This window comes from Sorex araneus, chromosome 1, assembly GCF_027595985.1.
Source record: "Sorex araneus isolate mSorAra2 chromosome 1, mSorAra2.pri, whole genome shotgun sequence".
NCBI lineage: Eukaryota > Metazoa > Chordata > Mammalia > Eulipotyphla > Soricidae > Sorex > Sorex araneus.
The window spans coordinates 308,195,960-308,212,775 of record NC_073302.1 but is presented as its reverse complement, the minus strand read 5'-3'; the positions used below and the strand labels follow the sequence as shown (position 1 = coordinate 308,212,775).

General features: G+C 39.7%; 1 protein-coding gene across 1 annotated transcript in view; it reads right to left on the bottom strand.

Annotated features, from left to right (window-relative positions):
• Positions 1 to 4,784: 4,784 nt before the first annotated feature.
• Positions 4,785 to 16,816, bottom strand: part of VEGFC (vascular endothelial growth factor C) — a 97,601-nt gene continuing 85,569 nt past the window's right edge. Inside the window, exons 5-7 of the mRNA XM_055144388.1 lie at positions 11,182 to 11,288; positions 10,566 to 10,899; positions 4,785 to 5,642 (exon numbers count right to left, since the gene is read on the bottom strand). Coding sequence (XP_055000363.1) covers positions 5,528 to 5,642; positions 10,566 to 10,899; positions 11,182 to 11,288 — 556 coding nt within the window. The 3' untranslated portion in view covers positions 4,785 to 5,527. The remainder of the gene's footprint in view (positions 5,643 to 10,565; positions 10,900 to 11,181; positions 11,289 to 16,816) is intronic.

Sequence of the window (16,816 nt, the reverse complement as noted above, 5' to 3'; positions counted from 1 at the left end):
ACCCTGCTCTGTTCAGGGAGATCTCAGGGTTCTATTTCTGGTTCTTTGCTCAGGTGATGGACTGGAGCGATAGCACAGCCAGTTCGACCTGAGTTCGATTCATCTGTCCCTCTCGGAGAGCCCGGCAAACTACTGAGAGTATCCAGCCCGTACGGCAGAGCCTGGCAAGCTACCCGTGGTGTATTCAATATGCCAAAAACAGTAACAACAAGTCTCACAATCGAGACTTTACTGGTGCCCATTCGAGCAAGTCAATAAACAACGGGATGACAGTACTACAGTGCTCAGGTGATTGTGCTCAGGTGAGCATATGCAGTGCTGGGGGCAACAGAATGCAAGTCAGCTGCTCTGTCCCCCTAGTCCTCCTAGTTGTTCACAATGGAATGCAGAACAAAACAGAACATGAAAGTTTATTTTGGGGGCTGGAGTGATGGAGTGCTGGAGTACAGCGGGAAGGGCATTTGCCTTGCATGCAGCTGACCCAGGTTCAATTCTCAGCATCCCATAAGATTCCCCCACACCCCTGCCGCCCCCTCCTCCCAGCACCCACCAGAAGTAATTCCTGAGTGCTTGAGTAACCCCTGTACATTGCCGGTGTGACCCAAAAAGGAAAAAAAGATGTTTGTTTTCAAAACATTTTCTTTCTTTCTTTTTTTTTTTTTTTTTGCTTTTTGGGTCACACCCAGCGATGCACAGGGGTTACTCCTGGCTTTTCACTCAGAAATTACTCCTGGCAGTGCTTGGGGGACCATATGGGATGCCGGGGATCGAACCCGGGTCGGCCTCGTGCAAGGCAAACGCCCTACCCGCTGTGCTATCGCTCCGGCCCGTTTTCAAAACATTTTCAAATCACCAAATCTTTTATCCATTCCCACAACTTAACACCTGAAATTAAGCATGAATAGATAAACTAGTAATTACTCTACAGAGTTGTCACTGACTTCTCGAAAATGTCCTCTGGGTGTGTAACCTGCATGTTTAGGCTAGATTAACATTGTATGTCTTCTGTTGGATTTGAACCTTCCAGAAACTTTTAGAACCCATCACAACAAAAATGGTATACATCAGCGTTCTGCTGCAAAGTAATCACATATTCAATTTTAAATTGCCTTTAATTGCATATTAATTTTTGTTATGCTCATCTTCAATTTGAAAAGTAAAATTCTTAAGGAGTTGGCTTTGGAAAGTATCTACTGCCGCCGAGATGTGATCCCAGAGGCCGCACATGTGTGCGGCTTCTCTGCAGCTGCATGAGCGTGAATCTAGACCCAGCAAAACCTCTTTCGGCATGGGCAACTCCTCGCAGAATGTCTCCAGCCTGAGAACTAAGCCGAGGCCCCGTGCCTGTCCAGGAGGGGAAAGTTATCTCTCTCTCTCTCTCTCTCTCTCTCTCTCTCTCTCTCTCTCTCTCTCTCTCTCCAGGGATGAAGGGCGTGGTGGCCACCATATTATGACGACCACAGATGGGATTTACGACAAAAACTGCAGCAAAAGGACACAGGGTGCTCTTGGGAAGGTGGGAGGCATCAGCCCCTCCCGCCGCTGAGATGTGACTCCGGGGGCCGCACACACGTGTGCGGCCTCTCTGTAGCTGCACAAGCGTGAATCCAGACCCAGCAAAACCTCTTTTGGCATGGTCAACTCCTCGCAGAATATCTCCAGCATGAGAACTAAGCCACGACCCCGTGCCCGCCCAGGAGGGGAAAGGTACTTCTCTCTCTCTCTCTCTCTCTCTCTCTCTCTCTCTCTCTCTCTCTCTCACTCCTCTTTCTCTTTCTCTCCGGGGATGAAGGGCGTTTTGTCTGCCATATTATGACGACCACAGATGGGGTTTTCAAGCTTGCAATGATCCAATATCTGGAAGAAATCTCCCTGGACTTAGTTGTTAAAGTACAGAAATCCAAAACCCCGTGGCCGCTACTGCGGCCACGCAACCTCAACCTCATTTTTCTTCACAGTAGGTCTGACTCTAGTGGGGTACTCCTAACAATAATAGTGAGGTTTGTGTTGAAATATTGAATGTAACCAAAGTAAACAGAAAGTAAAGTGAAACTTATCAGTTACAAGGCGGGGGTTGGGGGGGCGGGATGGGAGGTGTACTGTGTGGGTTCTTTTTTTTTCGGTGGTGGTATATGGGCACTGGTGGAGGGTTGGTTGTTTCAGCATTGTATAACTGAGACTTAATCCTGAAAGCATTGTAATCTTCCACATAGTGATTTAATAAAATAAAATTTTTATTAAAAAAAGTATCTACTAATAAAAATTCAGATCTTGGGGGATAGATGGTAACACAGGAAAATAAACACTTTCTGCCTTAGCACTTTCTAAGCAGGCAAGTCTGGGGTCTTAATAGCACAGGGAGTTTCATAAGCTTCTTGGCAATATGCTCAAATAACTGCATCAAGATGAATTATCTGACCAGTTCTATTGGGTTCTTTTCTGTGACTCATTAAGTAAAATTCCCTCAAAGCAATGTCTCTCCAGAGAGCATCTTGTGTGCATAGAGGTAAGTGGTGATTTCTCCTCTTATATAGCAACAGGTATGCCCTTGAATATCTCATTTTATTATTAACAACAAACTTTTGAGTGCATTTGGAAATGTATGAAAAGGCTATTTTCAGTAATTCTAACAATAAAATATGATTCACTCACACAATGAGCAAATGTAAAAATCTTCCAAAAGAACAATTTTGGAAGTTCAATTTTATACCACTATTTACCAAAATATTTTTTACTTGAGCCTTTTCAACTAAGTTTACAACATTATGTGTCTAGACATAAAATTCTGTTTATAAATGTTCCAAGATTTGGAAATATTAACGATTGGTTCTTCTGTCTTATTTTTATCTTTATCCCTCAGTTTTGGATTACTATCCTCAGACTCTAGAAGAATTTATGAACATTCTCACTGTGTGTTTTAATCTTTTTATTGATTCATGATTCATGTTTCATATTTTAAATAATTTTTAGATTTATCTGTAGTTCATCTCCTTGAATGGTACCACAAAATCTCAATTACTTTAATGTAGTGAAGTGAGAGTTTTATGGGGCACATAAAATTGCAAGTCTCTGGCGATGTTTAGCCTTTTCCCAAGTTATTATTGCTTTTAATCAAAATTATTACATCTCTGGGGACAAAACAAATGTGACTTTTCTGGCATGCTTCACACTTTAATTTTTGATCTAGTGATTTTTTTTGGGTGGTGGGGGAAGGGGAGCTAGTGGTATTTTCTAAGAAACTACTTGTGAATCCATAAATTAGAAAACAATTGGGGGTAGGTTCTGGGCTATATCCGGAGGGGTTCAGGGTTTATTCCTGGTTCAGTTCTTAGTTCTGGCAAAGTTTTGGAGGTCCTGTGGAGGCTTAAGCATGGTAGGAACCAATTTGGATTAGTTGCACAAAAGACATGCTCCTTAATCCCTGTGATATCTTTGCAGTCTCAGTTTATAATAAAAAGTTTGTTTTAAAACATTTTGTTGATTGAAGTTCAGCAATTTACAGTACTCAGTTTAAATTGTTTTTAAGAGGATAATTTTAATAGTCTGTATCAGATTTTTCTAATGTTATTTTATGTCCTCAAAGGACTAATTTGAAATTTAGATTTTTTTCTAAGTTACCTTTAAAAATTAATATATTTTTACATGTGTCAAAATTCAAACTGATCAACAAGATTAACATAATGAACTGCAGAATGTTTCTTTGCTTGCATTGTTGGTTTTAATTGAATGAGCAGTGATTTTATTGGCTCTTGGTTAAAGTGTATTAGAGATTTAGCTTCCTTGTAAGTTGGGAAAATTTTTAATTTTTATTCCATTTTCCCTTTTGTAATACTTTCTGAACATGTTCTTTCAGAAAAATTTTCATAAACTCATAATTATTAATATTATACAGATCCATTATCAATGAATATATAGATCTTTTTTGTTTTAAAATTTCCCAGATTTTAGCTGATACAAGGAATGTACAATGAATATAATTTTTGTCTAAAGTCTTCCTAAACCTCTTTATAAAAATCAAGAGAACGACTCAAATGTAGACTGAAAGGATTTCACTTGTTTTTCCCTAGCAGATGAAAACATTACTTTATGAAATAATGTCAATGTCATGCTGATCATACTATTGGAATTCATTCAATACTGAGTATAATATTGTTTTAAACGTATGAAAATTCTTAAGATATTTTAGCACATCAATTTTTATTTAAGCATTTATAAGCACTGTATGGAATATATAGCTACTATCATGTTGCACTGATAGTTGCCTATACTAAACAAAATCTGTATTAAATTTTCAAGCCTTGACTTGCATGTGAGGCCTTGGGCTTGATCCTTGGTGCAGGAAAAACAAAACAACTGACTAACCAGCCAACCAATCAACCAACACATTTTAGCTAATCAGAACTTACAGGGCCAGAGAGATAGTACAAGTAATAAGGTTCTTTCTAAAATTAGGTTGATCCTGGTTCAACCCCTGAGCACAGATCCAGGAGTGAGCCCGGAACACCACCCAGTATGGTATAACTTGCCCACTCACACTCAAATCACAATAGAAGTTCAAGGTTTGATTTTTGGAGAAATGCTCAATCAGCAGTGCTCAGGACTCACTCCTGGCTCTGTGCTCAGGGGTCACTTCTAATCATCAATGCTAAGGGATCAAAAATAGCATGCAGGGGATCAAACAGGGGCACCTTCATACAAGCTGCCCTAACCCCTGTAATATATCTTCAGTGCATAAGTTTAATATTCAGAATAGCTTCTTTATAAGTAAGATATTTTATAGCCATTTCAGTACAGCCAAAAGGTTTTATTCCAAAAATATGAACGGTCATAGTACACTGGAAAAAATGGTCACTAACATGGATATTCTATGCCATTAGTTGATTCATTTGGCCCTAAATTCTTAAGTTTCTTGTGCTAAAATACTTATAATCATTAAATATATTGAGTCATGGATTTAAGTCTGAAACTTCCTTTTATATAAAAGTTTATGTAAAAGATCTTACAGGAGCACTCTCTTGTAAAACTTCATCGAATCTGACATCTTGGTAAAAGGAAAAGAAAAATGGAGTAGGGAGATCACTGCAGAGTATCAAGTTTTGCTTCTAGTCTAAGATGGTAATGGACCAAATTGACCAGCTTATAATACAATTTCATTTTATTTTAAACATATTTTGCATGATATAAAAATATTGATCACAGTGAGTTTTACCAATTGTTATTGTTACAAAAAATGAATGCAGAAACAATATTTTTTAGTGGAAATAAATTATGTAGTCATTTTTCTTTTTTAATCACAAGAGTAAAAACTTCGGCTGTTTGGTCATTGGTAGAAAACCAGTCTTTGAAAGAGGCCTTTTGCCAATGAGCTTCAGTCCACTTCCGTCAAGCTCTCCACGTGGTTCGGTCAACACTGGCTTTTGTCCTTGTCATCAAGGTCGCACAATGGTCTCTCTTGTTCACAGACAGTTTCACTGTGACAACCTGGTTTTCCATGAGGCAGAGTTGACGAACCGGAATAGAGTGACCCTTAGTTCATGTGTGGTCTTTTCCAGTACGAGGGGACACAGCGACACACTTCTTCGCTAAATGAAAGTCCTTGGTCGCAGTGCTTGGGCCGGTTTGGACACGGTCTTCTGTAACAACTGCAGAAACAGAGAGCAACAGACTTTGTATAAAGACCAAGGTGATGCCTGCACCCCTCCCTTGTGGAGTATTTTACAGTTCACACCAGGACACAAGGACTCCCTGAATCATGAAGTTGACCTTGGTCTTAGACATTGTTCAAGTGCATGCTCAGGAACAACAACATTCAAGAGGAACGGGAAAGCCTTAAAAAAATAAATGCAATCAACTCATGATGGAACAAATAGAAGAAAGGGATGTGGTCAGCCCTGGCTCGTTGGAAGCGCGCTCTCTGCTTCGTGGGGACAGGGACATAAAACTGACATTGTGAGAGCGGCTACTTAAGGTCTGCTGAGCTCCTGTGATCACTGAGCATGAGTCTGCGCCTGTATGAAGGTTCTGAAGCCCAGCCCGTCCGGGCGTGCTCAAGTCCACAGCACAGCCCCTCATTCCTGGCCCTCAGCTGGCCACAGGACAGTGAATCACTCTCTCCCCCACCTGGAAACAAGTGAAAGGAAGCAGAAAGGGCTGCTGCTCGCTGTGGCTCTCTGCCCTTCTCCCCCAGACTTCAAGATTCTAGCCGGGGTATAAGGAAACCCAGTCAGCAATCAGCTACGGCTGTCAGGAACTTTCTTGCTCCAATCGCTGAGAACTATTTTTATTCTGTAATATTTTAATTGAACATTATTATTTTAATGGAATAACAGTGAGATATAGAGTTACAAAAGCTGTTCATGATTGGGTTTCAGTCATATAGTGTTCCAACATTCGTCCCTTCATCAGTGTGCATTTCCCACCACCATGGCCCCAGTTTCCCTCCCCTGACCCCTCCCACCTGTATGGCAAGCACTTTCCTTCACTCTCTCTCTCTCTCTCTCTCTCTCTCTCTCTCACACACACACACACCCCATCTCTGTCTCTCTGTCTGTCCCCGGTCTCCTTCTCCGATTCCCACCATCTCTTTTCTTTCTTCTTCCTTTTGGGCTTTATGGTTTGCAATACAGATACCGAAAGGTTATCAGGTATATCCCTTTGACTACTTTCAACACTCAGTTCCTGTCCAAAATGATCATTCCCATCTATTATTATGAGAAGAAACCAGTCAGAACAGTTTTTAAATTGTGATTTGGAGTCTAACAGAGAACATGAGTAACAGAAGGGAATGAGAAAAGATAGGAAAGGAGAAATACAAGATGACCAAATCTAAAATTTTTAATGTATTATTTTTTAATGTTTGTTTTGTCTTGGGCTGGAGCAATAGCACATCGGGTAGGGCATTTGCCTTGCACATGGCCAACCCAGGTTTAATTCTCTCGTCCCTCTCGGAGAGCCCGGCAACCTACCGAGAGTATCCCGCCCAAACGGCAGAGCCTGGCAAGCTACTCGAGGCGTATTCGATATGCCAAAAACAGTAACAAATCTCACATGGAAAAGTTACTGGTAATTGCTTGAGCAAATCGATGAGCAACAGGATGACAGTGACAGTGACAGTGACAGTTTTGTGCTTGGGGACACTTTTTACCTGGCTCTGCACTCAGGAATCATTCCTGGCTGTGTTCAGGGGACAATATGGGATACTGGGGAATGAACCCAGTTCGGATACATGCAAGGCTAATGCCCTACCTGTTGCACTCCAGCCCCATAGACCTGAAAATTTTAAAGTGAACTAGAAAGAAGCCACAATTGTGGTTTGCAAACACAAATTTTTATGCTAAAGAAAAGAAAACATAGCTAGTTTTTTTTTTAAGTTTCAAGTACATGTGTGTTATTATAAGACAACTGGTATACTTAACTAAGAAGATAAAATGTTCAGTGATCAAAGAAAACGGCTGGTGAAGTCAGAGGACCAAGGGTGCCCACTGACCAATATTTTTGGAGTAAATATTAGGAATTTCTAGACTTCTAGAATAGATGTCTAGAATAAATATTTGTAATTTCTACATTTCTAGAATAACTAATATGAAAATGAGAAATTAGTGTATTTTCAAAGTGTTAAGTGACTTTTACTTCAATACATATGTAAAATCTGGAATTAGATTCTTTAAAAAAATAAAGCAATTCAAAAAAATCCTCTTATGAAGCAAGGTATCTTATTATTAGAACTACAATGACATAGATCTTGTCTTCTAAGTTAACAAAAAAAAATCCATGCAAAAATGATGGCTGTTAGTCTTCTATAAATATTAAAATTTAAGGATTTTCTATGTATACCATGTTCACTCAGGGACTTAAATATAAAATGTTTTAGCAAGCTTTAGTTATATTTAGCCTTTATATTCTCTAGCAGTCTTAGAAATACACATTTAATAATTACAGTAGAAATACCCAAGTAAAGTTGAAATTGTTCAAAGTATTCTTAAAACTAAAAGGATTTCTATAAAGTACTTGAAAATAATAATGGAAGGTAAAAAATCATCATTGAGATAACTAGATTTACTCATCTCCTTATGCAGTTAAAATGTTAGTGTGCAAAAATCCTCAAACATATATATTAAGTTGAGAGCACAAAAGTCTTGAGAATCAAAATACTGGCATTGAAGGAAAAAGTAATGTTGAACTTTGATGAGGATACTAATTTTTAAGTAAATGAAAATCAAGTTGCAAATAATATGAACAATCCTTATTGAAGGGCACTATCATTCATCTTTAAATAGTGGGTGAGGAAGAAACCCATTAAGGTGATTAAGAACAAGCAATCTGACCCATAAGCCACCTCCTACTGGTGCCAGATAATCTCATTGGCCACTCTCCAGAACTCACAGCTGCTTCTCCCGGAAGGGAGCATAAAATGAGGCCCCCATAAGCATGCCACCAGACTCCGTGTGAGGCTGTTTTTACTCGGGGTGCCCCAGAGGGGCTGGGTGAGAGCCATCCCCATCCCAAGGGACCCAGCCCAGGCAGCTGACTTCCACAACAAAACTGCCACCACTCTCCAGGCCACTTTCCATACGCTTGGGCCAAGCTTCACATATGAGTGAACATATTCCTGGACCGTGAAGTCGGGAAAGTGGCCGCACTACACATCATAAGACACTCCCTACCTATTTCGCATAATTACCACACCACATTTGATGGGGTTCAGAGAGTAGGCAAAAAATCAGAGTAATACATATATATATATATATGCATATGTATATATTTTCATACATATATACCAAAGCTCACATCACCCAAACTTTAACAACATGTTAGTGATAACCTATAGAATGTCTTAATGGCTCTTGTCAAGATAGAACAATCTTCACATTGTTTTTTATATGAACATTTTTTGTGAGCATGTTCAGCAGTTCCTCATAACAGATAATACAAATTATATTCTTTTGTTTGTGTTTTGGGACAGGGATTGGGACTTGGGATGGAAATATCCCGATTTTGGTGGTGGGATTGGTGTTTGAATATTAAATGCAATCAAATATTGTGAAATAACTTATAAAATAAAAAAAAATTAAAAAAAGAACAAGCAATCTGAAAACGGTAAGTGTAGAATGGGCAACGTTATGTGAGTCCTCCACAAAAAATGCTCAGTCTTGTGAATGTGTACAGAAAAGAAGGCAGTAGACTGCCAAGAAGCTAACTCTGGCTTGGTCTCCATAGTGTAGATGGTCCCCTGGGCACCGCCAGGGGACACTCCTGAGCACAAAGCCAGGAATAGTCCCTGAGCACCACTGGGAAGGTGTTAAACATGCACTCCTTTCCCAATAAAGAAGAAGAAAGTGTTATGAAGAGCTGGACACAAATGCTAATGTCTTGTAGCAATTCTGAAAAGGACAGAGCTGGCCTGCTGAAGTATGCAACATCCCAGTAAGATGCTAAGAAAATAGATGAAATCCGGACTTTAATTAATTGATGAAAAAAGGAAAATAGAGTTGGGGATGTTACAGGCAGGGATGTGGGTGGACATGGCTGGTGGAGCAATGTTAAAGAAATGGGTAGAAAACATTAAAATCACAGATTTGGTTCAAATAATATGCCACTATTCCCAGATTAAAGACAAGGAAGTTTGGTGTTGAATACTGGAAATGTCTGAGTCCGCATGGATGGAATTGAGGTGATCATGATAAATGAAAGTAAATCAGAGAGTGTGAGACAAATTCAGGATGGTTTCACTCTTGTGTGGAAAATAAATACGAGAAGCAAACAAACCAGGAAAATGCAACAAAATTAAGTCTAGGACTGAAAACTATGGTAGTTACAGTGGCAACGGGAAAGAAAGTGGGATGGGAGTGATGGAGAGATGGGATCCTTTTGGATATGTAAATTAGAACTTAGGTGGTTGATGGGTAAAGCACATACACATATCAAAGAATGAATCTCTATCTCTGAATTCATACACTATTATCATTCAATGGTAAATCAATGAACCTTGATGTGCAAAAGTCTGAGTTCAGTAACTTTTTTATTTTTTGTTCCTCAGAGAAGAGACCAGAAATAAAATTTAAGAAATGAGTCTTAAGTGCCATTTCATGAGATACTAATTTATTTCTCTATATCCATTCAATGCTCAGTCTAAATAATTTTACTCAGATAAAGCACTATCCCATTAACTATAAATTTTGTACAACATTTTTCTATACTTTGAATAGTTCTCCTAATTTTTAGTGGGGAAGGTGTGTGCTTCAGGGTGTACTCTGAAAGTGGCACACACGTGTCTATCCATCCTCTGCCTCCTTTCTCCTTCGGCTGAGATCCGTTACCATAGCCTGTCTCACACAGCAATTCCAAGTGGATTATAAGCTTGGGTTTGATTTTAGTTAACAGAGCATCTGTTCTGCTCATTTCAAAGAAAGCCCAGTTCAATAAAAGTTTTTCCTGTGTTAAAAAAAAAAAAAAAACCACCAGATCCATGTTCCAGAACCTATAGATCTCATTATAACAGGAAGTTACTCCCTGGAGAAAATCACAGCTGGGAAGATAACTGAGAGCGGCTTATGAAGAATTCTCACCTGCATGTTTGATGCTGAAACTTCTTTCCTTTTAAGAAGCATTTCTGTGGACTCTCTGTACATTCACAGGCACATTTCCCGGGGTTTAGGGGTTGATTTCTTGGGCAGGTTTTTTTACATACACACTGGCATGTGTTTTCATCAAATTCTCTGTTGGCCCCACATGAACTGGGGAAAAGTTTGTTTTTACAGATACACTGGCATGAGTTTCTGTCTAGTTCTTTGTGGGGTCCACAGCTGGAAGGCCGAAGTCCCCCTCTGCAGACACACTGACAGGTCTCTTCGTCCAGCTCCTGGTTGGGCCCACAGACATCATGGAATCCACCAGCAGCATCTAGACAGATCGTAAGAACAGCTTTATGTTTTACCTCTGTGATGTGAAATGATCCCAAGCATTTATAAGCACCTTTCTTTTTGTTTTCATCACGGATTGTGCTCAATCATGGAACTGTTTCTTTACAAACAAGCTCACATCAATACCCACAGAAGTACAAAATGCCCTAATTCGTGGTTGCTTCTTTGACAGATGGTGATCAAACTATGGTACATGTGGTTTTCATATTTATCAAAATAGAGACCTAAGCTTGGCACTTAATGTCTGCAAAACATCACTTACCATCTCCAGCATCAGAGGAAAAAAGAAAATCTTGCTGAGCCAGGCATCTGCAGATGTGATTATTCCACAGGTAATTTGTGGGGCAAGTCTTGTTGGCACCTTGACACCTTTGGAAGAGAGAGATGCTGTAAAGCAATAGTGCAACTTCTAGAAAGAGGGCACTGTCTCTTTCTTATATTTGTATTTTCAAAATTAATAGGTTCTTTTAAGAGCACTTAAAAGGAGGTAAGAATATATGAAGTAAATGTAAAATTTCTCTCTAAAATAACCTTGCACGAAAGATGCTGTCAGATTCTACTCTCAGAGTTGCATATCAATGCTTCTGAACGTCATGATCTATGTTTTTGCTTACACTGTGGTTTGAGAGCCCACATGGGATTGTGTAACTAAGAAAGTATTTCAAAATCCTTTTCTTCATGATTATCAGTAAATGTTTGATTTGTGCGCCTATTTTATATACCTATATACAGAGGTCACAAATATTTATTAGTCTTTAGGAGTCATAGCTGAATAAATTTAAGAAACCCTGGCTAGTACATTATTTGAATCACTTTTATGGATGTTAATTTTTGGCTAATACATTTATTTGTATAAGCCCAGTATTTCATTTGTGGAAATTAGATTAAAGCCTTTATCTCTCTCTCTCTCTGAAACCTTCTTTTTACACTATGCCATGTATGATTCTGGATACATTATGTGTCATTTTACAGAATTACGCTTTATTTTTGGTAGTGGAACAATATTATAAAAGTAAACTATTATTAATTTTATATTGTCAACTACTAAATTACTTCCAAATATTTCTTTTCAAACAATTATACAAATATATAACCTTTATTGGTTTGCTTTTGAATCACATACTGCCCTAACTATAAAGGGACCATTAACCTAAAATTAGACTTTTTACATTCCACCAGAAAGGTTTAAAATAATATGCCTGCCTGCTGCCTTCCTTCCTCCCATCTCCTTTATCCCTCCCTCCCTCTCTCTCTCCCTCCCTCCCACCTTCTCTCCTTCCTTCCTTCCTTCCTTCCTTCCTTCCTTCCTTCCTTCCTTCCTTCCTTCCTTCCTTCCTTCCTTCCTTCCTTCCTTCCTTCCTTCCTTCCTTCCTCCCTCCTTACCTCCCACCCTCCCTCCCTCTCTCCTCCCTCCCTCACTTCTTTCCTACTTCCCTTCTTTCTTCCTATCCTTTCCTTTCTCTAGCCCCTAAATGTACAATGTTGGAACTTTGGAACAGGAAAATAAAGTCTAAATTTGTAATAATTTCTTCCTTTAGCTGGCCCACCCACTCTGCGGACTATTGCAGCTCTTCTCTCTAGAGGTTTCCACCCTTCCCCCAAGGCATGGAGCATGTCCTCTCATTTCTTTCAGTGTGCCAGTTCATTGCCCCCCTTGCCCTTCTACCCACCATCATTTGTTGTGAATATCAGTGACTGTTTGGACCTTTGTCTCTCCTCTCTTCTTAAATTTCTTAAATGGTCCCATCCCCCGCAGCTGTCTATGTGCTTGTCTATGATGAAAAGTGCAGAGTAAAGCAAAAAAGCAGCATCTTGTTTGCACTGTAACAAGAGCTGCTTCATCTACATACATCAGGCGAAAGTTCAGCAAACACATTTTTGAGTTTTTCAGAGTCTATGAAGAGAGGGTTAATTTTCTACAGGCATTATCAGCTTCCAATAACCGTGTTATGTTTGGGGCTTTCTTGTGCTACATTACTCTTCCTCCCATCTGAAAGAACCCAAACTATGCTTACAATTTGTATTTTTGGTTACCTACATGTTGGTTCTGGACACACAGTCTTTTAAACCAATAGTATCTCGTTTTAAAAGAAAAAATGAAGAGGAAAGAAAAGAAAGAACTAAGTTGTTTTCCTTTTTTTTTTTAATTAATTAATCACCGTGAGGGTACAGTTACAGATTTACATATTTTTGTGCTTGTGTTTCAGTCATACAATGCTGGAGTATCCATCCCTCCACCAGTGCCCTTTCTCCCCCACCGATGACCCCAGTATCCCTCCCACCCTCCATCCCATTCCCTCCCACCCCACCCTACCTCTGTGGCAGGGCATTCCCTTTTGTTCTTTTTCAAAGAACTGTGACTTATGTAATATATGTCCAAAGGGGAAAAAATGATCACATTTTGATTCGGATGGAACTATTTATCTTATTAAATTTCTCAAAATAGTTCACAGTCATTTGAAATGAATGTTTACATTCTTCACAACAAATCCAATTGTTAGCACTGAATGAATTTAATGTGGGAAGCAAATCTAGGTATCAGCAATTGCCATTTGCAGATCTTTAAAGAAGATATCTTCATGCAACCCCAAGGAATAACGTTCTGCTCTCCATGTGATGCATATTGTCCAAAGTCACCTTCCTCAAATAACTATGCTGTCTTGCTATCTCCGGAACCTAATCCAGTTTTATTCAAATGTGTACTCATTGGGGCTTATTCTTCAGAGTATCTTTTTATGATTCAATGGAATGCCTAATAAGATGCTGTTTATTCTTGTAAGGATAGTAAACTAGCCACTTTAATAAGGTTGATAAGCAACTAAACAGGGTGTTTCCCAAAGGCCAAATATTGATGTCATTTCAATTTCACCCACTGTGATTAATACCACCCAAGCCTTTAATCATAGATGAAAGAAGAGTTATCCTGTTGCTCATCGATTTGTTTGAGCAGGCACCAGTACCGTCTCTCATTGAGAGACTTATTGTTACTGTTTTTGGCATATCCAATATGCACAGGTAGCTTGCCAGGCTCTGCCGTGCGAGCTCCATACTCTCAGTAGCTTGCCGGGCTCTCCAAGAGGGGCGGAGGAATCAAACTCGGGTTGGCCGCGTGAAAGGCGAACGCCCAACCTCTGTGCTATCGCTCCAGCCCATGTTATAAATAAAATTGGTAATTTTTTTATTATTTTGCTCAAGATTGCTGCCTGTATAGCAGCTGGAGTGGGTAGTGCAATGGTGATTTTTCATTATTAGAACCACAGTTCAGTGGGTAGGGCATCAGTCTTGCACATGGCCGACCCAGGTTCAATTTCTCCATCCCTCTCGGAGAGTCTAGCAAGCTGCCGAGGGTATTCTGCCCGCATGGCAGAGCCTGGCAAGCTACCCGTGGCGTATTTGATATGCCAAAAACAGTAACAACAAGTCTCACAATGGAGACATTACTGGTGCCTGATCGAGCAAACTGATGAACAATGGGGATGACAGTGCTACAGTTCATTCTTCAGTGCCAACTGATTCCCCGGCTAATGTTAAAAGATTCCCACTTGCGTCCACCCATCCTTCCTGCAATCAGTGGCCAAACATGTTTATATTCCATAGACAGACTGTTTGACAGCAACTCACTATGCCACATTACCGCTCCATTTTTCTTCCTTATTTCAGAAAAAGTAATAATATGCTATTGTCCTCTAAGTCATCTCCAAGGCTAGCAGTTCCAGAGGTGCTTGCATGTTTGAGTTCTTTCTGTACTTGCAAAAGGAATACTTTACTCTTTTCTGTTTTGGTTTTGGCGACACAGTCAATAGTACTCAGAACTTACTCCTGGCTCTGCATTGAGGAATCACGCCTAGAAGGGCTAGGGGGACCATATGTGGTGCCAGGGACTGAACCCAGGTTGTTTGAGTGCAAAACATGTATCTCATTCCCTGGACTATCTTTGGGCCCCAATACTTTACTCTTTTTATTCCACTTCTCTCCAGTCCTCTCAATTATACTGATCCAATTAGCATAGAGCTGATACAGCCATGTTCAGTGCCAGGGATCTTACTGGGGCTGGCCACATGTAGTGTCTTAGCCCACCTTATCCAGACTCGTTGGTCCCTGTGATTTTATTTCTTTTAAATTGCTATTATATCTATGTGGGATTCGTGCCAGGCTGTTTTCACTCGGGGCTCCTCAGAGGGGAGTGGGTGAGAACCCTCCCCGCCCCAAGGGAACCAGCCCTGGCAGCCTACCTCCACGAACCAACTGCTACCATGCTCCAGGCCACTTTCCGGATGCTCCAGCTGAGCCTCACGCATGCTTGAAGTCCCATGGAACCCAGATAATGGGGAACTTTGTGACCTGGGACTCTGGACTCAACGGGTCACATTTTAAGACACTTCCTACCCATTTTCCATAATTACCACACCATATTTGATGGAGTTTAGACAGTAGGCAACAAATTATAGAGAGTAATATACATATATATTACATATATAGTCTTATATATATGTGTGTGATATATGTGTGTATATATTTATGTATATGTGTATATATATACATATATGCTATATATGTATATATATATACCTCTAAGAGACCACAGCAAGCTACCAAGAGTATCCTGCCCACACAGGCAGAGAGCAGAGCCTGGCAAGTTACCCGTGGCATATTCGATATGCCAAAATAGTAAAGATAGGTTTCATTCCTCTGACCCTGAAAGAGCCTCCAACCATTGGGAAATACTAATAAGGAGAGGCTGCCAAAATCTCAGGGCTGGGAGGAATAGAGACGTTACTGGTGCTTGCTCAAGTAAATCGACGAACAATGGGATGACAGTAATACAGTGATACAGAGATACTTATGAACTGTTCTGCACATCCCACTTGGCAACACTCTAATGTGCTTTCCCCCCTCCCCCTTGGACTAGAGTCTGTAACTTCCATAGAAATTTACTTTTTCTCCATAAAAATCTGCAGCTCTGCTGTGCACCCTCCCCCACGTTCTTGGTCTCTTAAATCATAAACCTCCTCTTTTCTTTTCCTCATTTCCCACTTCTGTTTTATCTTCTGGAATGTTCTAGAAATGTCCTCTCTGAACCTCCTATTTTTTTCTTCTCATCCACTACCACACTGCCAGCAGGGTCTTCTTTCTATGAGAAAAAAATGAAACCACAACATCCCAGCTGCTATATTTTAGTGGTTCATGAGAATCACCAAATAATAAAATTTCCACCCTTGCCACGATGGATTCAATTCCGTTTTACGTCTTGAGATTCAAGCAGAAATGCATGTCTCATATACTGCACAGTTACACTTGCCTCTACCACTCCCAACACAACAATTTCACTCAGTTTTTAGTTCTGATACACTTTCAGGGTTGATTTTGATCCTATTATTCTGTCTCAATTTCCTAGCACAACTTTAGTCCCTGGTGGGTACAAGTAACTGCTTGTTGAATGACTGTTTCATATACTCATTCCATTAAAAATATTTGACTGATTTTAACTGAACTCTTAGAGTTCCTTTACTTAAGGAATTACATTAGTCATTTTTTAAAATATACCACATTTCCTTGTTATGCAATTGTAAGACAACATAAATATTTCATGAATGAATAAATAAACAGTGCTTTTACCAAGCAGAAATATCTAGGGCATCACTTCTTAACCGCAAATGTTTCCTTTCATAAAAAGAAAACCTCCACCAAGGGGTCAGAAAGTTTAATTTGAAGAAAAATAAGGGAGAAAATAGTTGGAAAAATACCGATTTGCCAGAGCATTAACATGAGGACTGATAGCAAATCATTTCTGCTAGAGATAATCTTGCCTACCTGGAATTCATGATATATTTCGATGCTGCTGCTATTTAGACATGAGAATTTTGTTCGAAGTACTAAAATCCTCATGAGGTATCAGG